The sequence below is a fragment of the Monodon monoceros genome, unplaced genomic scaffold (genome assembly GCF_005190385.1).
Source record: "Monodon monoceros isolate NGI ecotype Baffin Bay Population unplaced genomic scaffold, NGI_Narwhal_1 Super_Scaffold_22, whole genome shotgun sequence".
NCBI lineage: Eukaryota > Metazoa > Chordata > Mammalia > Artiodactyla > Monodontidae > Monodon > Monodon monoceros.
This window is the reverse complement of record NW_021703779.1, coordinates 39688868-39716841: the sequence shown is the minus strand read 5'-3', so window position 1 is coordinate 39716841 and position 27974 is coordinate 39688868. Positions and strand designations below refer to the sequence as shown.

Sequence of the window (27974 nt, the reverse complement as noted above, 5' to 3'; positions counted from 1 at the left end):
GTTTCACAAAGACCAATGTAACTGCATCCCTGGTGCTCTTGGAAGACCGAAGTGACTCCACCACCCCCTCAAATTCAGCACCTCTTCCCATCCACTGCAATCCATCCGGTTGTTGCTCCACTGAAGGTGCTCTGGCAAATGTCACCAACTATCTTGTGCCAAATCCAAAGAAATCCATTTAATCCTCATCTTTGCAACATGGAATGGTTACTTTTGAAAAACTTTAGCGTGTCTAAGATCACCCTGGCTGGTTTCTTTTAGCTTTCTTCTCCTTTGCAATCTCCTCTCCCCTTACATGCTGACGTTCTTAAGTGGGTATTTGATCGACCTCTCCTCACCATACAGTTCCTGTATGATCTTACCTCCTCTGGCTCTAAGCACCACCTCGATGATGGACAGCCAGATACATGGTTCCGGTTCAGGCCTCTCCTAATTCCAACTACTTAGATGCGTTACAAGCAGTTCTACTCTGATTTTCCATTCTAGTTAGAAGGGCCTCCACCCACCGGTAGACATCTAATGGGTCCTGTGGACTTTACTTTTGTCTTCCAAATCTGCGCTCCTATTTCCATCCTCACAACATCCAAAGTCCAAGTCCAAATCACCTCTTCCTTGAATTTCTGTTTTAGAAATGCCCCTCTAGCAGCAATGTGGAAGATAAAGCAGGCACGAAGACTACTGCAAATTCAATGTTGTTCTTTTGCTTAATTCTGTGCATGGTTCCACATTAACTACAGGGTAAAGTGTAAACATCTCTCATGGCAGAGGAGGCTTTTCAACATCGGGGGCTTCCACTCTCCAGTACACTCCTCTAATCCCTTAGTCAAAGTTCCCAAATCCTCTTGCTCTAGGTGTGATACAAACCCTGCTGAAATGCAAGTCCCAATCAATACTATTCACCTTTCTTGTTATCTCTTCTAGGTTCTGCTTGACATATTACATGAATCTCCCATATGAGGTGCATGTATGAAGAGTAAAAGGCAGGGATCACATCTTATTCAGATTCATTTTTTAGGAGATACTAAATAAATATATTGACTAAATGAAAATACACATGATAATTTAAAGATTTAAGTTCTGAGAAGCAGACACTTCATTTAATGTAATTTCATAATATTACGTGATCTTTTATTTCAGTTGCCTATTACCAGTAATTTGAGAGTCCCAACTGTCAAATACTACTTTGGAAAAGTGACTTAGATTTTAGTTCAAAATACAGAAGCCAAAATTTAATTGATTTAACTTAAATGGGTTAAACAAGTTAAACTGCTATACTGATGGTGTAAGAGTTCCTATTTAGCTGGTGACAACGAGAAAAGAATATGATTTAGTTCTCACTTTCTGGATCAACATCTTTTTTTAATATGTCATATAATTAGTTTCTTTCTCTAAACAATGTGTGTGTGTGCAAATGATGCAAACTCATTTCATTATTAAGGCACCCAGATAGTGTGTGCTTAGCTGGACTTACCTATATAAGCAGTAAAAAGAAAAGAGAGGAAAAAAAGCATGCTATTTCTTCTGCAACCTGAAAAATGTAAGTTATTAAAGCAGTTAAATTGAAGAAAAGAAAGCAGTTTACATAAGACTCTGTTCATCTAGTTACACCTCAGACTAATGTTGATAGGTTTGACTTGTCTCCTATCCTCTACCCATTCAAACACTAAGTGAGCAAGTATTACTCTGAACCTTTAACTTCCAAATATTGTATTAGTGAAACACCACTAAATTACTCTTAAATGTCAGACAACTTATGTTAATCTTGGCAATAAACCATCTTAATAAAACCATAGAAAAAATGAGACACCGTGTTAGTAAGATAAACTAGGAATGGTTAAGGAACATTTAGGCATAGCTTTAGCATTCTTATAATCTTTGCTTCTGGATAGTTGACGTACTTTTTTTTTTTTAAATTATAGTTGATTTACAACGTTGTGTTAATTTCTTTGACTTGCAATTTTTATTTGCAAAAATGTTTTGTCTTGTTTTTTTTTTTTTTCTTTTTTCATTGGCGATATGCGGGCCTCTCACTGTTGTGGCCTCTCCCATTGCGGAGCGCAGGCTCAGCGGCCATGGCTCACGGGCCCAGCCGCTCCGCGGCATGTGGGATCTTCCCGGACCGGGGCATGAATCCGTGTCCCCTGCATCGGCAGGCGGACTCTCAACCACTGCGCCACCAGGGAAGCCCGTCTTGAGTTCTTTTAAAAAATCAGTGGTTAAACATCTTAAGCAGCACTTAGACAAGCACTCTTGCTTCTTAACTAAAATTTGTAATTATTTCCTTCTGAAATTTTAAGAGATGATTGCTGCTAGTAGATATTCAAATTCAATTATTTACCAAATTATTAACTAATTGGATAAAATATCTCTGTGCTTTTAAAGCCTTCAAACGGTTTCTAGGAGGACAACATACTCCACAACTATCTGAAAAAGAGCACTTGTTAATGCAGTCAGCACAGCATTTCACCAGTTAGGATTATAAATTCTCTTTAGTTATATATAACTTCCTTTACAGCATTCTCTATGCGCCTTCATTGAATATTCCTGGAAAAACCTTAGAGAGAACAGCATGATAAAATGAGAATATGTGCCAAATACAAGGTACCATTATTATAAAATGAAATACTATTGGTAATTAGAAGTGACGTGTTAATGCTAATATAGCTTACTATATTTTATTAGTGATGTGGAATTGGAAGACTCCTTCCCCTGCCCAAATCATGTCATGCAAGCAGGAAAGCATGAAATGTCAAAACTGCCTAACATTAAAAAATAAGTCTCTTAATTTATTTGCATTCTAAAATAGAGCCCTTCATCTGAATCTTTTTTCCATATAAAACACTACTAAGTGATGTACAGGATTTGTCAAGCCCACAGAACATTCCCTTTGAAATCTTAAGTTCAATCACTATTTGTTTTCTACTATTATACTACATTTTGGCAGCAACTGTTTATTGGTCTGTCATTGCAGTAATTGCAACTTAACAATAAACCAGTCTGACATTTTAGGTCTTGAAGATACATACCATATATATTTCTTTAAAAATAATCATACTTTTGTAAGCAATACTTTACAGTAGACACCTCAAAAATCTACCATAGATGTGAAACTTAAAACGAGAAAAATTTAAGCTCTAAATCTTTATACATATATATCCAGATTTCTATATATATTATATATACATATACAAGTATATATAAAATATATATAATCAGATTTGAAAAATGAACAAAAACTGGGCACTGTACATAAAGTCTTTTTAAAACTCAAACAATAGAAACCTCTTTAAACATTAAACAATTTTAATAAAAGTTTCTGTACAATGCTAAGCAGTTTTATTTACACATAGAAAATGTAATAGGAGTAGTGTTTGAAATTACAGAACTCCTTAAAATTTCAATGGCAGGTAAATCTGGAAAAAATAACAGCATTCCATTCACAAATATTTTCAAGCAATAAATATGTATTTATAAATAGTGTAAATTTACATCAAGATTAGAAACAAAAATCACAAATCTGGTTTATTCCTTAGTCTATGTGCAATCCATTATCTTTGTGACTTGGCTGTTAATTTTTTAAACTTTTTATTTAGGAACCAAAAGTGTAATAACCGTCATGGTTTCAAAACAAGACAGAAAAACATAAAAGCAGTAAAAAAGTTCCTTACCTAACTTTTCACATTAAAAAAAAGTTGACCAAAGAAAGACTTAAAATTGCTAACTACCTTACAAAGAAATGACCAGCTAGGCTAGTATTTTTTTCCAAGGAAAATTCTGAAGGGGGAAAAGATAGATGAAAACCAATTCATCAGCCCAGAAATAGAGAAATATAAAAGAGGTTGTCTTCAAGTCAGTAGTCTGTATGATGTTGCCAGTTTTGTCAGATATATACAAAACATGGAAATTATTTTTTTTTTTTTCTGAAGTACAGCTGATCAGCTTTGTGAGAGTCCTGGAGTAGGAGCAATGCTCTCCCCTGTCCAGTTGGTTGACACTCCGCACTTGGAAGGTTGCATAGACACAGTTTTCAGCCAGCAGCCTTACGAGATAGCTACAAAAACCAGTGGTGCAGAACTGGGTTAGTTCCTGAATAGCAGAAAAGTTCTCATTTAATGTCCATGGAACAATATCAAGATGAGGAGGATGGTAATGGAGGAGCCTGAAAATAAAAGTAAAGTATGTTACTTTGGTATACAAATTGTTAACAGTGTTCCCTAGCTCCAGGTTACAAACACAGCCTGTGTATGAAAGTAAAGGAAATAACAATTCTCAAGAAAGTTCAACGGCCTGCCACACTCTGTCAAGCACAACCAACCTCCCTTACTGTCTCCCACCTGGCCAATTTTCCTAAGAGTCTGAGACCATTACCCAACTCAGCACATCCACATTTTTCGGTACTTGTTCACCAATTAGTCAAAAACTCTTAGAATGTTATTAGGTTGACCATTTTTTGAGATTGCTTAAAAATATAAAGAAGGCTTGTGGAAAATAATATAACAAATCAATTATGATTTCATTAGTGACTTGCTTCAGAAGCTAACTCAACTAGATAATAAATTTTGTTTAACATATTCCAGATAATTTTCTTCTTCTTCAAGCAATCCTGAAGACCATTCAAGTGAAAGTATCAGGAGCTAAATTTCAAAAGTTCAGTTTCTGATCACATATGTAAGAGAAAAAGTACTGAGGGAATTCAACAATTCTCTTCTATTCATAAAACTACTGATGTGCTAGAGTAAAATGCTTCCCCCTAAGCATCTGCTGTTTAAAATTAAAAACTGTACGCAATTTATAAAGATACTTGAATTTCACAAGGTTATATAACATTGCAGGAAGTTAAGCTCCATCAAATATTCCCATAAAGTTAATACTTCTGGCAAGGACAAGATTTTAAATAAATACAATTAGCTCTAAAAGCAGAAGTATATTTAAAAGCATACATACTGATTCATATTGTGGACACTAATAACCTATATACACAAACATTTTATCAACTGAGATCAAATGACATAAAGGATGTGACAGTGTTCTAAAAGCACACAGATTTTTAAATGTAATTACTGTGACATTATTTAGGGCTGGTCTCACCCAGCAAGAACAGTGAAAATGAAATATGCCAACTTCATAGGAATAAATACCTGGAAGTGGAGGAGGGGGAGTGATATGTTTACTCATGCAATATCTGACGAGCCAAAGGAAATTTTAAATATTTCATTACCTCCTCCTTATCAGGTGGCAGAACAAACACTGCTGCTTCCCTATCCAGCTAACTATATACACACATGTTGATTTCACTTACTAATGTAAATTGGTCATAGACTTGCATCAGGTCCTCCATTTTGTACTGTTCTAGCACCACAAAATTTTCCAGGTTTCCACTTGTTTTTCGTGCACAATCTTGGCAATGCACTATGTAGGTCTTTTGAGAATTGCTCTCATTAGTGACAAAAAGCAGATCAAAAACCTCCACCTATTTATACAAGAGAAAAAGCATTCAACAGAGACAGTAGTATTTATTTATTGTACTACTTTAGTATAATCATAGAGTTCTACTTCACATGGAGTTGTGGACAGTGATCACTGGTTAAGAGTGGGTACTAAGAGTTAAGAGTGTTTAAGAATCTTTAATAGATCAGGTTTATTTTGCACCAGACCCAAAGACATGGGTGGTAATGTCTATTTAGGGGAGTGACCTTGGGGAATGACATATTCATTACAACCACTGGCAAAAGCCTAATTCAAAAGTTTGATAAAAGTCAGCCTATTTGTTTTAAATTCAAAACATTAGTATACAATCAGATGAAAGTGATCATTATTTTCCTTTTACTTCTCAATGATAGTACTTATCACAGGGCACTGTATATGGATATTTGTCTTCCCCAATAGACTGAGCTCCTCAAAGATGAAGACTATTGTTTTACTCATCTTTGTAACTCCAGAGCATATCATTTCACAGTGCTTAGTGCTTAGCCAAACCTCAAAACAAACTTGTTGAATGAATATAATCTGATTATTTTACAGATGAGGAAACTGACAGGTAAGTGACAGTAAGTGAGTGTTCAGCTATAAGCCTCATGTTAAGGAGTATGAGTACAATCAAAAAGTATAGTCATGAGTATAGCATGATTTTAGAAATAATACCTCTGTGTTAGAGAGACTGATGAGTTGCTAAGGCTCAAGCAGGATAAGGAATAACAGTACAGAATAAAAGTCATTCTCAAATACTGGAAAGCTTATACATTCATTTTTCTGAGGTATAACACACCTAACTAGAATCTATCTGGTCTCCCAATGGCATACTTTAGCCAGGTTATACAGCATTAAAATAGCTGATAGATAGACTGAATCATCTCAAATAAAAGTCAACATCAGAATTACAGAATTTCAAGGTCTGGAGTGGATCATTAATATCCCTGGCTTTGGCATATCCTTGAATGTATTCAATGAAAGAAAATTCTCATGACTTCATGTCTTCTTTGAAGTTATGTTAATTAAAATCCCAGAGTCACCCATGTTTTCCATTACTATCAATGAGCAACAACATGAACCTCATAATCTGAGCTACAACATTTGTGAACATCCTTCAACCTGTCCCTCACTTCTGCCATTTAATGAGTTGTCTGGTGAATTTTACCTTCGAAATATTTTTGTACTCCTCTCCTTCTTTAATATTCCCACTGCCAGGTTCTAGTCTAGGCCTTAGGATAACAACTCTTAACACCACTGCAAGAGCTTCTTATCTCCATCCTCTCCAATCACTTTTCCAACTTGGGTGCCTGCCCAAAAACTTTTGATGGCTCTATGACCTCCGAATAGATATCAAATTCCTTAAAATCATTCAAGATGCTCTGCAAACTTCCTACCAACTAGGCTTATATGTAGAATTTACATAGTCTGTGTTCCAGCCACATTGGACTATTTACCGTTTTCTGAAGAAACCATTCCATTTCCCATGTTGTTCCTATAGCTCATAACAACATTCATTCTACTTCCAACTGTCATCATTTTTTAGTCCGCTAAAGTCATACTCATCCTTCAAGGATGGACTCAAATGTTAATACTTTGGTGAACTCTTAGGCCAATACTAGAAGGAAAAAATTAGGTCATTTTCTCCCTTAGTGTTATCCTAACAGTAAGACCAAGACCAACTTTGCATCCACCACAGTCTCATATAACATTACAACTATTTGTAATTTGTCTTCCCCAAGTAGGATGTAAGCTCCTTCAGAGCAGGTACCATATCTTTGTTTCTGCATCTCTTGCAAGCCTTGGCCACAGGAGAAGATTGACCCATGTACTGTGAATTGTACCAGAGAGGACTGAACAATGATCTGCCTGGAGCTATACTGAACTATATCCACTTTACTGGCATCTGTATACATCTGGACTGTTCCCAGTTTAAAATCTCAAGACTAAACTTGACGCTTATCATCTGTATCGGTATCCATGGGGGATTGGTTCCAGGACCCTCCATGGATACCAAAATCCAAGGATGCTCCAGTCCCTTACAAAAAGTGGCGTAGCAACTGCATATAACCTATGCACATCCTCCCCTATAGTTTAAATCATCTCTAGATAACCTATTAATACCTAAAACAATGGAAATAATTGCTGGTGCATGGCAAATTTAAGTTTTGCTTTTTGGAACTTTCTGGAATACTCCCCACCCCACCCCCTGAATATTTTCGATCTGTGGTTGGTTGAATCCACAGATAGGAACCTGTGGATAGAGAGAGAGGGCCAACTGTTACCTACCAGATAAATGACACTAGTAGATACTTTTAGAGTTAATTCACAGTTAGTGAAATGGCGTATCACCAGATTAAATTTTAATATAGTAGTTAAGTAACAAGACTGAACACAACAATTTCAGTAAAATGCATTACATAAAGGTACATTTAAAAAAATAACTATGGGGCTTCCCTGGTGGCACAGTGGTTGACAGTCCGCCTGCCGATGCAGAGGACACGGGTTCGTGCCCCGGTCCAGGAAGATCCCACATGCCGCAGAGCGGCTGGGCCCGTGAGCCATGGCTGCTGAGCCTGCGCTCCGCAACGGGAGAGGCCACAACAGTGAGAGGCCCGCGTACCGCAAAAATAAATAAATAAATAAATAAATAAATAAAATTTAAAAAATAAAATAAATAAATAAATAAATAAAAAATAATAATAAAATAAAATTAAAAATAACTAAAGAGGGCTTCCCTGGTGGTGCAATGGTTAAGAATCCACCTGCCAGTGCGGGGGACACAGGTTTGAGCCTTAGTCTGGGAAGACCCCACATGTTGCAGAGCAACTAAGCCCGTGAGCCACAACTACTGAAGCCTGCACACCTAGAGCCTGTGCTCCACAGCCACCGCAAGAGAAGCCTGCGAACCGGAATGAAGAGTAGCCCCCGCTCACCGCAACTAGAGAAAGCCCACACACAGCAACGAAGACCCAACACAGCCAAAGATAAATAAATTAAATAAATAAATAAAAACAAAACAAAAAACTAAAGAGAAACCAAAACTGGAGAGGTAAGAGGTTTATAAAATAACTGTGGATAAGAACAGTTACTTACCTCACAAATGCTACAGTAATGCGCTGGCTCTTCTTTTGTCCGCCCATGCCAGATAATCTCTTTTCCTGCAGCAATGAGAGCTTCCCTCAATGTCTGACACTGCTTCAGAGTTCTCAGAAGACAATACCTATATTGTGGGGGGAAAATTATTTGTGACCAGCAACTGAACATTGAAAATTTTTAGCATGAAAGATGTATCAATAGAAGTAATGCCAAGAGATTCTGTTCTAATATCTGTAACCACATTTTTTTTATCAATTTCTCAGATATTCTCAGATTTTAAAAATAAGGCCAATGCCCAGCAGGTCTGACAATGACAATATCAGATCGTTTAAAGTTGAGAATAATTGATATCTGAATGTCAAAATATAATAACCTGACACCTTGTTTAAATGTAAGTTGCTAATTTTGGCTCTTATTTGGGCAAGTCAATTAACCTCTTTGGAAGTCAATGTCTCATCCTTGAAATAAGGGGTCTGAATTCCAGATGTGAACTCTATGATTCTAAGTAAGGCAGGAAAGCACACTATTTCTATAAACACTACCTAGACACTCATAAACAGCATCACATATATGGCTGCTTTTGAAACTTTTGAGTATATAAGCAGAAAAGTATTTATGGATTTAGTCACTACACCATACAAAAAACGGTTTCACTGTAGTGCTGAAGAAGACAAAAGACACTTCATTCCTTGATTTTAACTTGAAGATAATACAGTGAAATATTTCATTCATATTAACATAATTGAACTTTTCTTATACCTTTTCTAAACTCATACTTATGATGCTAATGATATAGTGAATTCTCACAATTTGTGATTTCCCTATAGTTTGCTGTCACTACTTGGAATTATTTGCTAAGTTCTCTCACTTGGAACTACTAATATTTAAAGTATGATAAATAACAGCATATTTAATTTCTCTTAATTCATACTTCCTTGCTATTTTACAAGTTACTAGGTTAAAGTACTGTAACTTATCAGAACCCACATAAATTAAAAGCCAGCATAAAAAAGATTAAAGATATATGTAAAATTTGATAACTTATTTAACAAACATAAAACAACATCAACTTTATAGTTGTAAGGCAAACCCCTTAAGTATCATTTTCAAAGGATTTCTCTGTCAGTTTGGCTCCAGCAATTCTTGTGTGTTTAACTTATTTAGAAACAAAACAATGCTTTAGACTATGGTTGCAAGTCAAAGCTAGGACAGCTGTGTGTGTGTATGTATGCCGGGGAGGAGCAAGTAAAAATTTAGATCATGGCAAAAACGGAGAGCATATAATTCAGATTTTGCTGCTAGCTCTTGAACAGAACCTGTTCCTCCCTTTTGCCCTCTGTGTCCTATATACTTCATCTCTGAAGGCACTGATCTAACTGAACAAGTTTTCCAAGCAGGGCTTCAAAATAAGGTCTTTTTCACAGGAAAATACTGCCTAAAACTCTGCAGTATAGAGAGATTTATATACTTACTTATACTTATAAATAAGTATAAGTATATAATTAAGTACTTATAAGTACTTCCTTATACTTATTTATATGTAAGTATAGGAAGATTTATAGACTCCACTATGCTCCCATGTGGGAAAACAAACAAAAAATGATAAAACAATACTATAAAAATAAATAAATAAAAAATAAGAACAAGACAGGAAGCATGGTATTAGGTACTTCACACATATTATGCCATTTAGGACTCTTAACAACCCTGTGCAGGAGGCACTATTATCTCCACCCCACAAATAAGAAAACTAGGGCCTAGAGAAGCCGATATTATAAAGCTATTTTTAAGTGGTTGGGCTAGGGGTTTGTAAAAGCAGAAAATCTCAAGTTTCCCCTCACTATCTTACACTGTACTATCTTCTTTCTGGTCTCTTTTCACATCTTCTTACCCACTTTCCCCTTTCTCTTTTGAAAATGAGATTCTTGGGGCTCAGTCAGCACAGTTTTCCCCACACACAGAGCCTTGGTTCTGTGGAGTATTATTCCACTCTTTAGTCAGCAAATGAACTTTCACTTCCAATGCTACTAACTGCTTTGGCAGTTAGATTAGACTGTAGTTTATAATTTATGGCTAGTTTGGTAGTTTCATCTAGAAAAAGGCAATATACTACTTTTCTGCAAACAATAAAGGGTTAGAGTTAGGGTTGCTAAGAATAAATACTAAGCCAACAGTATTTTGCTTCTGAAATCACAGCTCCAGAATTTTTATTTTGTGAGATACTGGAGTCTAAGAAAACCAACAGCTCTATTAATCTGATCTGACAACGAATAACCGAGTCGCGGTTTTCCCCCTGCCCTTATGATTTTTCTGTAACAGTAAAATTTTTTGTTCCTTCCCATTTTCAAAGGGTAGCAGTTGGAACAGAAGAAGAATTGAGAGAGACAGAGGCTCTTCTGTAGTTTCCGGTTAGCAGATGCAAACTAATACATATAGAATGGATAAACAACAAAGTCTTATTGTATAGCACAGAGAACTATTTTAAATACCTTGAGATAAACCATAGTGAAAAAGACTATAAAAAAGAATGTATATATATGTATAACTAGGACTTCCCTGGTGGTCCAGAGGTTAAGACTCCGCACTTCCGCTGCAGGGGGCGCAGCTTCGATCCCTGATTGGGGAACTAAGATCCCACATGCCACGCAGTGCGGCCAAATATATATATATATATATATATATATATATATATATACATACATATACACACACACACACACACACATATATAAAACTAAACCACTTTGCTGTACAGCAGAAATTAATACGTTGTAAACAACCACACTTCCATTAAAAAAAATTTCAGTTTGTTAAAAAAATAATAAATCACTAGCAAAATGTGTAAAACTGTAGAAGACAGAAGATGCTGTTTTAAATACATTTTAGGAACAGGGTCAGAAATGATTTCAGAGCTAGAGAAGCTGGGAATCAAACTTCCCTTTGACTTTTCAGGATCAGTCAGGATCAATCTGGTTTCAGGACTCAAGTACTGGTTTTAGTTGTTTGGATAAAAGACTACACAAAAAGGCAGGGGTTATTAAAAGGCAGATCTGGCTTGGAAGAAAATCACAAGGAAGAGGCTGACTGAGGGCTGGGTGTATTTGAGGTTACACAGAAGAATATAATCCAACCATAAACCCATCTGGCAAAGATGAAACCTAAAATGGGATGGAATTTCAGAAAACAGCTTGCCATAGGGGATAGAAATGAAAATATACTTGAAATATTACAATAAAAAAACTGAAGACAATAATATGAGGACAAACGATCATACACAGTATATTTATAAATCAACACATTAGGCAAAAGACAGACTTAGTATGCCATGGATGCTAAAAGGAGAGGGAGGCAGAACTCACAGTTTTCATAAAGTTGTCAATTTAGATGTGACAGGAAGGAGAAGTGGGAGGAAGGCACCTTCTAGGCAAAAGGAATTCCATGAGCAAAGGTAGTGCCCGGATTATTTAGGGAATAAACAACTGTTCTTATGACTTTAATCTTGGGATGACGTTTCTGAGGTAAGAGAACAAAGGAATGAAGCTAGTGATATTACTGGGTTGGCCAAAAAGTTCATTCGGGTTTTTCCTTATGACAAATCCAAACGAACTTTTTGGCCAACTCAATATATTACGCTGAAGTTAAGAAAACACTGGGAACTAGTATGACATTTTGGGGGTAACCTATGTTTCCAAAGTAAGTTCCTAAATAGCGGTGTGGAGACAAGATGAAGCATGGGTTAACTTGCTATGGCACTTTTAAAGTCTTTATGGTAACAATCTCTGCCACTAAGAAGCAGATGATGTACAAATTTTAAAAGTATACCAAGAAGTGCCTTGCCTTGCCCAGTCTCTCTTACTGAAGGACCCATGTAGGCAAAGTGAGCCAACATGTGAGCCCTCAAAACTTCCCACCTGTCACTCCAAAGGTGGATTCCCCTAGGACAACAGTGAGTGTCTAAATGTCAGTAAGACATATAACAGTTTCATTTAAACCAACCACATGGCTGAAAATCAAGGTCTCAGTCAATGATAAAATGAGTATCTTACGAATTTTAAACTCTCAGATAGAAAAAACACGCATGAAAGCAAATATATGTTAACCACGAGAATGCAGAGTTTTAGAATTTTTAGATTTTGTTTGCTCAATATTATCACAAAGCATTTTATATTTAACCCAATGGTGTTATTAGAAGACTCCCAAGGACAACAGCACTAAAATCTATGCTAACTATGGACTGGTCTTCATGGCTATACCCTCTTATTCAATTATTAGGCCAACAGCCTATGACTACAGAGCTGTAGAACACCTCATATATCCATTTAAACATGGGAATCAAAGGGAAAAGGGAGTTAATATTTAACAGTCTGCTTTATTTTATACTCAAAACCTCAGTGCTTGTGATAAAGTATATATTATATAGATAGGGTAATAATCTATAATACGTGTGAAAGAAAAGGAGAAACAAAAATATTTTTAGTTCTAAAAGAGACTGAACCTAGACTAGGGTGTCCCTAACTTGTCTGGACCATAGGATTCATCTAGGCCATTCACTGTGAAAGAGATTCCCAGGGTTCTTCACACAGAGCTCTGAATTTATTTATTAGGAACAGAGTCTAGAAATCTATTTTAATAAGAGTCTTGGTTGATTCTTATAATTAGGCCAAGTAAGAACCAGTCAAACCTCTTACTTCATTAGAAACAATGTCTAAAATTTGTAACAGGATTTTTCAGCAAATCACCATGTTTTTATGATTAGAGCCATAAGAGATCAATCACAGAGAGAAAGCCAGAGAGTAGGAAAGAGCACCGATTCTGGAGCTAGACTGCCTGGGTTCATATCCCAGCTTCACACATAAGTCTCAGTTTTCTCAAATGTAAGGAAGGCACATCTAACTTACAGTACTATTATGAGGAGTACACATGTTATATAAAATGCTTAGATTAGTGCCTGGAAGTTACTGATCAATATTTAATCTTGGTATGTGAAATTTTAAAATTGTGTTAAAATAATTATTTAATGACTAAATTAATTTTTTTATTTGAAAAAATTGTGCAGTGAATGCCAACTGGAAGGGTAATAGTTACACCTAAAAGAACATAAAACAGATTATTGAAAAGGTGTAGTCTAGAGTCCAACAGGTCGGGATTTCTCAACATCAGCACTATTGTTATCTTGGGCTGGAAAATTCTTTGTTGTGGGGACAGTCCTGTGCATTGTAGGATGTTTAGCAGTGTCCCTAACTTCTACCCACAAACTATCAGTAGCACCCCTCCCACTGAAGTCATAACGCTGCCATATGTCCCTTGGGGAAGAGGGTGGGGGAAGGCAAAACTGCCTGCAGTTGAGAACCACTGAACTAGGTCCATGAATACTAACTTACTTAAAAAACAGGTGACTGGCCCTTCTATAATTAATATTAATAATAATTATCACAACAGCTACCATTTACTGAGTGCTTACTCTATGCTAAGACCCATACAATACTCATAAAAGCTATTAGAAAGAATTATTATCCCCATTTTCAGAAAAGGAAATGAAGACTAATTTTGACCACGATCCCCCAGCCAGTAAATGGAGAAGCTAAGACCTGAAGGCAGACTGGACTCCAAACAACTACACAGTGCTGCCTGGAATATTTCACTGGAATATTAAATAGCACACACTCTAAGACTGAACAAAATTTAAAAGGAAAGGCAAATAACAAACATAATAACAAACACATAACACAAAGGGCAAAGGGAAAGCACATTAATACTGTACATATAAGACATTACATTTAAAAACTGAAATATAAAAACAGTACTTTATAAGATGGCCAGAAGAATGACAAAATGATATGACAAGAAATTAAATTTGTGGGGAGTGGTTTTCAATGGACTTGGTACTGTTGAAATTTTAGAAAATTTATTTTCAACTACTGACTTACACCTTATCAGTATTTTTAGAATGTATTAACATATGGCAGATTAGGGGGAGGTAGACCAGAGAATGTGTATTCTGAAAATTAACACTCTACTACTACTATTTTTTTTTAATTGGGGTATAGTTGCTTTACAATGTTATGTTAGTTTCTGCTGTACAGCAAAGTGAGTCGGCTATATGTATACATATATCCCCTCTTTTTTTGGATTTCCTTCCCATTTAGGTCACCACAGAGCACTGAGTAGAGTTCCCTGTGCTATACAGTAGGTTCTCCTCAGTTATCTATTTTATACATAGTAGTGTATGTATGTCAATCTCAAACTCCCAATTCATCCCACCCCCCAACATTCTACTACTATTTGATATGCTCCTCCGAAGTCTAAGACTTCCTAATATTGAACTTATCAGAGGAAAATGGGCTCTTTGGCATTCTGATTTTTGACATTTTAAAATATACTGAACTACTTATTACGGTGATTTAAGTGGAATAACAAAGTAGTTGAAGAAACCAGAGTTTCCAATGTATCAGAAACATACTATCATTACCTTAACTTGCTAATACTCCAACACGATTGTAACAATTTATACCATATTAGTTGGAGTTGGCCTTATCTACCACTGAGATTAAACCAGTTAACTGCATCTAAAAAGAATCCATTTATTCTGAAAGCCTGTTATCTACAGGGAAGTCTAATCATTACCAAGACTCTGCACTACTCACTTGCTACGTTATCATTTGATTCCTTTCAAGGATCCTATTAAAAGAAATATTTCAATGCTAAAACATAATGAATCTTATGAAAGTGAAGTGAAAAAGAGCCTTTGCACTACTAACTATATAGGGGGAGAAAATGTAGGCCAAGCAATGTATCTCAAATATCTGAAAATGGGAACAATGAATTTGTAAAGAATGAGGGTTTCTCTTAGCTCTCAATCAACTAGTTTAAAATTAAAATCAAAGGGTAAAAACTGTATATTATGATGAAGATGGATAAAAAACAGCAATAATCTCCCCACTCTTAACTTTAAGTTTTAAACTGCCTACTTAAAACTTCATTCACTCAGGACTCACTAATGAAAATATCTATGACAGAGTTTATACTGGAGCGGGACACGGGTTTACCAAAGGTAAACGCCATCAACAGTTACTCTCAAAAATGTATAACCCAAATAAAATTATGAGAAAACATATCCAAAATATGGAACTCTATACAACACAAAGGTCTGCTCTCTTCAAAATAAAAATCACGAGAAAAGACTCATAGATTTAAAAGAGACTAAAGACACAATGACTACATACTGAATTCAGTGTGAACCTTGATTCAATTTGGATGGGGGTGGGAGGGGGAGAGCTAAAGACATTCTGGGTAGTTGGGAAATTTAAATGTAGACTATGTATTAGCTGATTACTATTGAACTCCATATTTCTTATGTATGGTAAATGGTACTGTGGTTATGTGAGAATAAATATCCTTACTCTTAAGAGATACAGGTTGAAATATCTGGGGTGACATGTCATAACATCTGCAAATTACTTTTTCATATAACTCAGCCAAAAAAGTATGTGCGCAAGCATGTGAACATAGAGACTGATAGGGAAATGTGGCAAAAACTTATCTGATGACTCCAGATGAAGTTATCTAGGTACTGATTGTACTATTCTTTCAGCTTTTTTTTTGTAGAATAAAAAAGTTTCAAAAGAAAAAGTTGGAAGAAAAAGTATAAGTAAGTTTGGGAGGGGGCATGCAGTAATGTGTTACAGGCAAATTTAATATGTTTTAAAGGATAATAAGATACATTAACATGGAAAAACAGTCACAGTTCAGTGAACTAAAGGAAGAGATCAGTAGCTTTACATTTATTGTCTTCCTTAATTCATTTCTTTGTGTGGGCACTGCTCTACTTTAAGAATGGCTAATGGTTCAGAAAACTCAACAGCTAACACCTTAGCAGGGATTACCTATCAGCCAGCTGAGAGATACAAATGTGTATCTCAGACTCCTTCTCTAAACAATAGAACCATATACCCATCTGATTACTTTAAAGAGATTCCCACTGAAACATAGTAAAAGGAATTCAAGTTCTACGAGTCTAAAGCCAGCCAATCTGGTAATCATCATGTCCTATATCTAACCCATTTCCTCTTTTCTTCCTTTACTCCCAGTTTCATCAATAAGCACAAATATCCCACTGCATGGCCCAAGACAAAGCCCCAGCAATACTGATTCCCCTCTCACCTCTACCACCCAATCAATCAATATGCCTATTTTTTCTATCCTTTGTCTTTGCTTTTGTCTGAAATGTAGCAACTACCTTCTAATTAATATGCCTCTAAAACTTCTGCCCTCCATTTAGTACTTCACCTTGCTGTCAAGTTATCTAGCATGCAAATTTGATCATTATTAAAAATATTAAAAATTCTAAAGGCTTCTCATTAGCAGCTGCTGCCAATGTGAAGTCTACTTGAAATTTTTAGCAACAGAAGTTTAAATCTATACTCTTCAGCTGATATAAATGAACAAGCAGGGCTTAATCCTGAGAGACATTTGAAAGTTTAGTCTAAAGAAGGAGAAACTAAGCTTACTTGCAGCATATGGGGTATGTGGAAAAAAGTTTATGTTCATTTGAACAGTGAAAGGAAACCAAAAGAGAAGTTATGCACTGAGCTTCCACTAAAATGTTCCTAAGGAGTTAGGCTGTGAACTTTTCAAGTCAAGTTCACTGAAATTTGAAAAGAAGTAATCAAGATAATGAATATTCCTTGAATGATATTGACTCATGCCAATGTAGGAGACATCTGGAAGAATGTGAAGGAGAGTACGAAGATTAGTGCGTTTTATAAAAATAGCTAGAATGTAGAAATTTCGAGATTTACTAAATGACTTACTCAGATAAAGGACTTTATGGAATTGTAGGGCTCTAAAAGACCCACCTTGAATTTAAAAGTGCAAAGAAAAAAACAAGAGTGGTGATGACTTTTTAAAATAACCACAGGTAATTCATTCTCAAAATGATAATAAGGGATTAGTAGGTGACAACAGGAGAGAACATCATGTCCCATTATTAATCACTCAGTGCAAATACAGTTCATAATCTCTTATAGTCCCACAAATTTTTCATAAATTTTGCATAAACTCATTGGTGTTGAAACTTGACCTGGGGCTTTTTATAGTTTTCACTTAGCTCATCAGAGTGACTATTTATATGTTGTACTGCAGAAATTTTAATGTGTTTGATGCTAGCACACTGCCACAAACTCTGGTGGGAGGGTAAAATAAATGTACTGTTTTACCTTTCTAAATCCAAAGAATTCTGAATACCAAAACACATTTGGCCTAAGGGGTTTAGGATAAAGGACTATGAAGCTGTAGTACTACTTCTATGAAGCCTTTCCTAAATGTTCCCCTCTCTCAGAAGCACTTTCCTCTATGCTCTCCCATTTTTTTTTAAAAACAGTATCTCCATCATTAAAGCAAAGATCATGTGTTTGAACGTTTTGACTATTTCCCCATTTATTTTAAGCAGCCTGAGAAGTGATCAGATCCTTCTGTCACCCAGCACTATACCTGAGTTCCAACTCAGTTCATAATGTAGATTAAACAAATAAAAGAATGAAAAGAACTGGGTAGAGCCGAGTGAATGACTGGATAAGAAGGCACAAAGTAAATTTTGCTTAGATTCTTTATGGTTGGGCAGGCTAACCATTTAACCATGAAAACCTAAAAGTCACACATTGTAAATTCACAGTATTTTAAGAACTAAAAAAAAGCAATAATCCAGGGAGAAAGTTAAGGAAGAAGACTATCTTTGCAAATCTTCTCCATTCACTTGTTAGGTCTAGATGATGATGATGATTTTTTTAAATAGCCTACAATTCAGACGCTCAATGTATAGTGAATTAATGCTTTACTGAAAGATAATTCAAAGAAAAAGAAAAGGGAGGGTGTGTAAAAACTGCAGTTCACATTAAAGACGGTTTAAAATACCAAATAAAGTGATAAAAATAGAAAATTCAAGCACACATCTAAAAGAAATGGAGAAATGACTGACAAGGTAAGTGGGGGTCAGACTGGAGGTAGACATGGGGATTTTAAAGAAAGTTTACATCTGTGCCTTTGTACATTTAGAATAGTTGGTTGTCACTGGTGACCTCAGCAGAAGTGACAGGAGCATATAGAAAGTCAAATTGCTGTGGATGGTGGAGTGAACAGGAAGGAGATGAAGAAAATGACTCAAAGCAGAGGGAAGGAACTGCAAGGGAGAACCATTTCTTAAGAATTGGTATAGCTCACAAGCCAGAACAAATACCACTTCCCTTGTTGGCAGAATACTAGACTTGAGGACCAAAGCAATGATGTGGATGTAACAGTTTTAAAGCGAAACTAAGCTTGTGGAAAAAGACTTCCTCTCTATTTCTGTAACAATATATATTCTCTGTGTTGTCTTCTGACCTTTATCTAGTTCACCTATTTGCTTTTCTTAAATAGAAGTATTCCCCCAAGTTCTGTCCCCAACTCCCCCCTCCTCTTCCTCTCAAGACAATCGCGAACCACTAGGTAAAAGACCCCCTAGTCAGTCAGCTCTGACTTTGCTCTCTGGAATCCTGCATTTACTACAGCTTCTAATAAACAGCTCTATACAACTATTTTACTGGCTCCTCAAACCTGCCACTGTTTAAAAATGAAGCCCCATGCCACAGATATATCCAAGTGGCTTTTACTTAAGACAGATATGGGCTTAAATCTCACTCTAACCAAATGGGTGACCATGGGATGCTGAGAGGCATACCTGAGATAGTCTGGGAAGCACTTTGCTCAGTGCCTGGCTAAGGACCAAGCTCAGTTTATTAACTAACATTACTAAACCATCTAGAACTCAGACTTGAAAACCCAAAGTATCTTTGATTCACTTCTTTATCTTATTATCCAGAAGCTAATTCTACCTATTTAACTGCTGGAAACATCTTTATGAAACTCAAATTAGATCGTATTAGTTAAAAACCTACCAAAAGCTCTCCAACAGAATAAACTTAAGTTGGGCACACAACACGTGATCTGCCACTAAGAACTTTTACAACTATATCTTATTCTACTACTCATCACACACATTGTGTGTGAGCACACTCAAGCCAGAATATACCACCAACTGTTGTCAACATATATACAGCAGAGCTGCATCATATAATACATTTAAGTTCGTGCAAATACACAGTAGGGAAGGAAGTCAGAAAGGGAGGGCAAAGGAGGAGGTATTAGGGAGAAAATGAGAGCAGGTGGAAGAGAAGATGATCTGAGGCGAGTATGCATTTACCGTTCCTCTAGGCAGCCGGACTTCCCCTGAGTCGCTCACAATGTAAGCAGCTTACCATGCTGAGTATGATTTTAGTAGTTAGTGCAACAGGGCCTCTCCACTTAAGTTGAATATTTTGTCTGGAGCTCTACTGAAGAAAAGGGATTTATTCCCTCACTGAAGGAAAACATGACTGTGTTGGACTGAAGGAGACATGGTATGTATATATACTATTGTTTTATGGATGAACTTGGGAATCTTTCTGACGGTGCAAGAGTCTGGTCTTAAGTTGGCTTTAGGTGCTATACCTCTCTCCTCTCCCTGCCTCCACATCTTTACCCTTCACACAAAATATCTGCTCCCCAAAATACACAGACTTCTCTGACTCCGTGGGGCTGGAAAGAATTGAGTGGGTCTGTTGTATTTCTTTCAATCTATTTATTTGTATGCACTAACTTTTACTTCAAGATAGGAACTATGCCATATACACATATACATACCCTCTCAGTGCCTAGCTCAGAGCCTTGTATACAGTCAGCAAATATTCATTAAATGAAAGAAAGTACAAACAAAAGAAAGAGAGCATGTTGGCTGGTGAAAAGTATACTTTCAGTAATAGATGAATGACTGTATTTTAAAAAGGAAGTTTATAGAGTAAGGCCTAGGGGTCTGGATTTATGGTTAACATTTTCAATCTGCATGATGACAAACAGAGCTTGCTAATCATATCTCGTGACAACCCAGGCTGGGAACAGAATTCTTAATATGATGAAGAATACAATCAAGATTCAAATGATCGGACATTTTGTAGCACAGAGTAAAAATGGAATAAGGTAAGTATGTAAGTGCATTTACTTAGGCTAAAAAAAATGTAAGGAAGGTATGAGGAACAACAGTACCACCAGTAATTTTAAGTCAAAAAATATTCAAGGGCTTCCCTGGTGGCGCAGTGGTTGAGAGTCCGCCTGCCGATGCAGGGGACACGGGTTCGTGCCCCGGTCCGGGAAGATCCCACATGCCACAGAGCGGCTGGGCCCGTGAGCCATGGCCGCTGGGCCTGCGCGTCTGGAGTCTGTGCTCCGCAATGGGAGAGGCCACAACAGTGAGAGGCACGCGTACCGCAAAAAAAAAAATTCAAATTATGTGTATCCAGTTTTAACACAAGGCAACCTTAAGATAAAGATAATGCAAGTGTCAATGCTCAACATTTCAAATATTAAGAGGGACAATGATGAACTGGAAGGAGTCTAGAAGGACGACAAGGATGATGGGGGTGAGCAGGATGAAAAGATGATAGAGGTCAGATGTTTAAATTACCGAAGACCAGATAGGAAGAAGAGAATATGACAATAATCTTTTCTCTGATTCCTTTTTCCCTCTTCCCCCAATATCCAATCTGTGAGCAAGTGCCGTGAGCTTTTAACTCTACCACAGCCCCTACTTTAATCCCTCTTTCTACCCCCTTGGGTTAATGTCTGTCCAGGATGGTCTATCCTGTTGCAACTGCCTCCTAACTGACCCCCTACACACGCTTCTAAACTTGCCCCTTGGAATCTGTTCTCTACAAAGCAACCAGATTCATTTTCTTAAAGTTTAAATCAGAACCCATCCCTCTCCTGCTTAAAATCCTCTAATGGTAACCTGTAACACCCTGAATTGATTTATAAACTTACCATGTTCTAAAAGTCCATGCACAACCTGGTTCCTGGTCAGTTCATTGAGCTTATTATTACCCCTCTCTCTCATTCTGCCATAGTCATACTGGCCTTTTAGCCCAATAAACATGCCAAAGTTGTTCCCAATTCAGTCTTCACTTGCTCCCTGGGCCTGAAATGGTGTACCCCTAGATCTCTGCATGGTTGACTCCATCTCATTATTCAGGTCTAAACACAAAACTCATCTTCCCAGACACCTTCCCTGACCATTTTAGAAAAAGCAGCACTCTCACCCTCACCCCCCAAATATTATCTATTTTCTCTTAGTCATATTATTTATCAGTAATTTATTCAACTGTCTGGAGGTCTGTCTTGCTCCACTAGAATTTAAGTCCTCTGGGGTCTGGGATTTTAACTTATACACTGCTATGTCTATCCTTAGAGCCTAGAATAGTGTTTGGTATAGAGTTGGTTCTCAAACACCTGCTGAATGGGATTTGATCTAAATCCCAAATATATTTAGGGAGTTGGAACCAAATGACAGGTAGATTATAGGCCAATTTATAAAGACCTTTCAAGAATTATAGTGAGGTAATGAGAATGTTCAAGAAGCTGATGGATGCCCACAAATTATAGATGTTATAGAAGGGATTACTGCAGAAGTCCTGACTAAATGACCTCTAAAATCCTTTCCGATTATAAAATCCTAACCTATCCAAAATGTAATGAGTCGCTTTCAGTCTTCATAGCTGTTACATATAAATAGTTTCTATACTGTACCATCCCTTTACCGTCAGGTGATCTGAACCAGCCTCTAGTTTATGCTTATTTCCAACTTACTAAATATCTTCAGTGACTTTACGTAATTTTTTCTCCCAAAAGTAACCCTGAACTTAATATTCAGAGCAAAAGACCAATCTGAGATATAACAGGATAACCCCATTACCAATTACATTTATAGAGTATGGTACCTAAGATCCAACTTTTTAAAGGATTTGTACATCACCTGCTATGATTTGCTTTTTGTTACCTTTTGTCTCCCCCTGCCACTTCTGCCCAGGACTAGAAAAACTAGTGCAAATGATAAAGGAATAAGATAATCCACAGGCATGTTACCTTGACCCCACAATTTTTGTTTGAATAAAATTTTAGATTTAGGTTTGAAATCACTTTAATAAGTTAGGATTCCTTTCAAAAGACAGCAGTTTGAAAACAACATGCTGACCAAATTAATATAGCTGTAGGAAAAATACTTAAGGTAAGTACTATTTTAACTAAGATGAAGATAAACTTATTTTATCAGTGAGTATAAAGCAGTGTATTTCAAAATGAGTTTTTGAGATCAATTCTTCAAAGATACTGGTCAAACAAATACGTTTGGGAAATACAATACATTATAACCCTTCTCCCCCACACAAAAAATAATACCAACTTTACAGTCTCTAACACATTTTACAAAAAATTAGAAAATAAAGGACTTGTTGAACTTTATATAATCCATCGTTTCCCATATTTCTTTGACCAGAATTCCCCACCTTTTGGGGTTAGATGTAATACTGGCAGAAAACACAGTTTAGGGAAACACTGCTATATAGCACTGTTTGAAAATATTACTTCTAAATAGATTTATAAAAATAGCTAGGATAGAAACTGTGACAATAAATGAGAAGGTTACTGGGGTATATGTATTCAAATAACTTGAATTAAGTGTTTAAAGCAGGTAAGAAAAGGGACAATTATAAGATGGATGATTTAATTAAAAATTTTAAAATTAACGTTTAAGTCAAATCCCTATATTAAATGCTAATTTCTCTGTACCAGAAAATATTTTTGTGATGCCATTCCCTCGCCCTGATACTAAGTGCAGTCTTTCAATATTAAAACTAAAGTTCTCCTAGGAACTGAGTGGTTCAGCACAGGTCTGTTTGTGAATCTGCTGGTTTAGAATTATTTGTGCCTTTGTTCCTCTTTGTACCATAGTGTACTGCCTATGGGGAAGGGAAAAATACTTTTAACATGTGGATTCTCTTATATTACATTTTGCTAGACATCTGGACCATTTTGTTTTGATGTCAACATAAGTCTATGGGGGGGAAAAGTACTGAATAGTTAACACTCCCCAAAAAGAGAGGGACTACAGCAGTTTTAGAAAGCACTTACTTAATCATTTCAAAAAGCTTTGGATCTGAGACCTTGATATTTCGTGCCATATTCCAGGAAAGATGAACCATGGGTACTATTGACTTCACACTTTGCAATTTGTTCCATTCGTACCGTTCCACTGCCAATTTATACTGGCAGGCTAGGAAAAAAAAAACAGTTATAAAGCAACCCAAAGTACCAAAGATATGAAGATAACCATTATCACCTTCTCAGGTGACATCATCAACACCAATTCTGAAAATCTCAAAACATTACAAAAATATTTTTAATGTTTTTTGATAATTGTGGTAATAATAATAGTAGCAATCATGTAAAGAGTGCTTACTATAACTCTGTGCCACGCATTTGTTCTGAGATATTTCGATACATTATACCACTTAATCTTTACCATTACCTTATTAATTTTATCATTTCCATTATACAGATGAAGAAATTGAGGCCCAGAGAGGTTATATAACTTGCCCAAAGTTGCAAAAGCCAGGTCCTGGTCCTAATCCAGGTCTTTCTGGCTCCAGAGGCCATATTCTTAATCTTAAATATCTACTGCCTGAAGGCAGGCATAATTCAAACAGATTTTGACATAATAGGGCTATTCATATGACATACCAGATAAAAGAAAAATTTCAAAGAATGAAATTTGTACTTTGCTTTCTCCCATAAAGGGTTTCCTTTAAAAACCAAGCACTCTAAATATTATTAAAAGTATCTCTTGTATATAACGACATAAATTTGTTATTTGCTGAGATCTACAGTCTTGGATTTCTATTTGTTAACTTAGTATCTTGTACTACAAATTAAAATTTTACTCAAGGAGACATTCTTCCTCCAATTTTTAGTGAGTTATATTCCAAGAAAAAAAAAGAATAAACCCATCAGATAGAATCCTTTATAAACTAAAGATTTTAGTTTTTTTTTTTTGAAAGCATATTCTTTAAAATACCTGTAAGTGGACCAACATTCCAAGCAATGTTGTTGCACCAGCCAATAGCCTGAACCCAATGCACAGTGCCTGCATTTATCCAGACCAAATCTCCAGGTCGCTGAATAAACCTATACACTGGAACATTTGCTTCATAAAGATCTTCAAGGTTGGGCCACCAAGAACCCATTAGGAAATTCAAATTATTTCTGGAATAAGAAAAAATATTGCAAATGGATCAAGTACTTTAATAAGCTCATTATAAGACTGAAAGACATTATCAAAAGTTTTAAAAAATATGCTCATTCATTGCACTTGAAACTTTCTGCTTATGCAATAAGAAACTGCAGTATGTAAAGTGAGTGAAGTTACAGTTAGGCAGTGGATGACTTATCCAAAGATCAGTATTACTACCTTCCACTGACTTTTCAAAGATCCAAACGAAATCAAAAGCTATTTTTAAGTAACACTTATATATATTAACCTTTAACTTCATTTAACTACAGACTATTTTGATCAAACCCTTCTCCCTGGCACATTTAGAAATCTCTAACAGGTAAATGGAAGGTGGAGTTGGCATCAAGTCATCTAAATCCATAAACAGGAATGCCATGGCAGATATAAGTTCAATGTCTGAGGAAAAGCAGAGTAGAAAACAGAAATGTTCTGTACTGCTGTTTTGAATCTTAAGCAGGAAAGGGAGCAGCACATCAGTCTCTGTACAGTTTTGATGACTAGTTGACTGAAACTATGCAGGTGAAAAAAAACTTCATCAAAAATGAACATACATGCATAAATAACAATCATCACCACCACCACCGACACTTTGGAAACATTCTAAAAATAATATTACTAAGCTTTTCCTATAAAATCTGGCTTCTTATTCTACGTCATCATGACATGATATGAAGTATTTTTTAAACTACATACAGTGCAGAAGAACTTGCCTATAAAGCCAAATATGGTTATAAACACAAATCGTAGTCCTGCTTAACCCATGTGTTGTTATAAAATTAGAAAAAACTTTCTAACCAAAAGCAGGCAAGCAACCAAGACCACCTAATAATCAATAGCTAAGTTGAAAAAACAAAAAATCAAACTTACAAAAAAAAAAATCAAGCATCCTCTTTATCATATAGTCAAGTGAATGGTTATTTCATGACAGATATTATCTAAAGTCATAAAACAAACTCAACAGGCATGGTCAAATCAGTTAATATCAAAGGAAGTATCCTTATGTGAAACAAAATTACACTGAAATGCAGAGGTAGCAAGTGCTATTTCTGCAACTTAGTTAAATTTACCTAACCCTTCAGACTTTTTTTTTATTATCCACATGTTCAAGCTTTTTAGACATTATCTGCCTATTCTAATTATTCTTTATTCTCAGGTTACCTCTCTATTCAGATAGGAAAGAAAACTAAATCCTAACAATAGTCAATCCCTACTCAGAAATAATGAGCAAGGATCACTGTACTGCAGATGCAATAATATACTACTATCTCAAAGTTTAAGAAATAAAAATATTCCTGCAGCACAACAGAGATTTCCTACATGACACAGTTCTTTCTCTGCTACCACTAGATTGCTGGTCCAGTATAGATTAAAGTAGATGAGGTTATTTCATCACAGCATTTGAAACTTTAAAATTCCACATCTTGAGCTTTCTTAGATTAAAGGAAACCTATACATTAGATAGTATAGACAATAAAAGGTGATTATCTTTTGCTTGTATATAAAGCAATTTTGGATTATTATGGTTGTTTTTGCAACTATATTTACACTTCATACTAAATCAAGATATTTATGGCAACGATCTTTTAACCCAAAATTTAAATATTATAAATTAGTATGTGGAATATGTGTATAATTAGTTTTCAAAGTCTCTCATATGTAAATTTTTTGGTGGTTTTTTTCTCTCTTTATCTTACTGGGCTGGGGGGAATAACACCGAATGTATGTATAATTTATGTGTTTAACCATAATAATTTTCCAATTTTTAATGGAAAAAATACCAGGTTCTTAAGTAATGGAGTATTTTTTTAAAACACAATAAGACAAATAATTAAATTTAAATCAATGAAAACAATTCCAAGGTACCCTTTAACACAAGATAATTAAATGAACAGTTTCTAGGATCATAAGGAAAGGAACATTTCCATTATGAATTCTTTGAATTCTAGAAACAAAATCTGAAGCTGCTGTTTAAATTTTATAAAATTCCTTTATAGGAAAAGTTGTCAATGTAGTTTTAAAAAGAATTTATATCATGATGATATAGCAAAGAGTAATACGTTCAAGCTTGTGTTATTAACCACCTATAAGGGTACTCAATTACAGAATTCCTTCCACTTCTAAAACCATTTATAGTAGAACAATTTTTCTTGGAATACAGATCTTTCACATGAACAAGTATTTACACATCAATTGTTTAATGAATCCAGTAAACAACTCAACTTTCTACCCCCTAAATTCAAGACTATTACTACTACATGAAGCGGTTTCAAGGCATCTTTCTTAAAGTATTCCCAATAATACAAAATAACAGGTTTGTAATCAAATCATTTTATATGAATTTTCTGCTGAATGGTAAGTGAAAACTGGTTACATGCATTAGGATATCCAGCTTAGTAAGCTGCCCTTTACAGTTACTATTTTTGAATAATTATGTTTAAAGAAAATTCAGTTTGGAAACCTACTTTTCACAGAAGTCATTCAGAACACCCCAGTAACCTTCAGGAACAACAAACCATTCACAGTCACCTGGACCAATATTTATGTTAACTGAACAGAAATTGTTATTTTCTTGATGACCTGAAATGTGAAAAGAAAAAAACAATCAGCAGACCATAAATTCTATAGAAAAATGTGTCTTTAGAAATGGAACCTTGGAAATGTTCAACAGAGAATGCTCCAGTGGTATTCAATAGTTTATCTGTATAGCATTTTTGTGTCAAGTCTAGTTTTAGAGCTGAGTTTGGTCAACTCCTAACTTATTCAGTAGGAGCTTCTGTGGAAGATAACCTAAATCATGGTTAAAAGCTTAGGTTTTGAAGCCAGGTTCCTTGGCTTAGTCATTATGTGAACCTGGGCAAGTTTCTAAACCTCTGACTCAGTTTCCTGTAAGATTTGATGATAATGATTCTGATAAGTCAATGGGTTGTTTTGAGGATCAATGAAGTAAGGACTGCTTCTAATAGTGCCTAATACATGGTATGTAATAAATATTAGCTATTATTGATATTGTTACCACTTCTTACTTGTGAACTAATCCCCATTTCTCACAAGTAGTATTAGGACATCAGTAAAGAGGCAGGAAGTCTAATTTTCAAAATGTAGCTGCAGGAGTGGTATGAACAAAGATGGCAGAGCAGGGAACTTTGGGGGAACTCGCCAGAAACACACACACACACACACACACACACACACACACACACACACACACACACACACACACACA

At 35.8% G+C, this 27974-nt stretch overlaps 1 protein-coding gene across 7 annotated transcripts in view; it reads right to left on the bottom strand.

Moving 5' to 3' along the window:
* Nucleotides 1-3318: 3318 nt before the first annotated feature.
* KDM6A (lysine demethylase 6A) overlaps nucleotides 3319-27974 on the bottom strand; it is a 207430-nt gene continuing 182774 nt past the window's right edge. For all 7 annotated transcript variants that reach the window (XM_029241338.1, XM_029241341.1, XM_029241340.1 and 4 more), the window contains 6 exons: nucleotides 27214-27328; nucleotides 24536-24723; nucleotides 23593-23734; nucleotides 8563-8689; nucleotides 5300-5470; nucleotides 3319-4159 (listed from right to left, as the gene is read on the bottom strand). In XM_029241338.1, coding sequence (XP_029097171.1) covers nucleotides 4130-4159; nucleotides 5300-5470; nucleotides 8563-8689; nucleotides 23593-23734; nucleotides 24536-24723; nucleotides 27214-27328 — 773 coding nt within the window. In that variant the 3' untranslated portion in view covers nucleotides 3319-4129. The remainder of the gene's footprint in view (nucleotides 4160-5299; nucleotides 5471-8562; nucleotides 8690-23592; nucleotides 23735-24535; nucleotides 24724-27213; nucleotides 27329-27974) is intronic.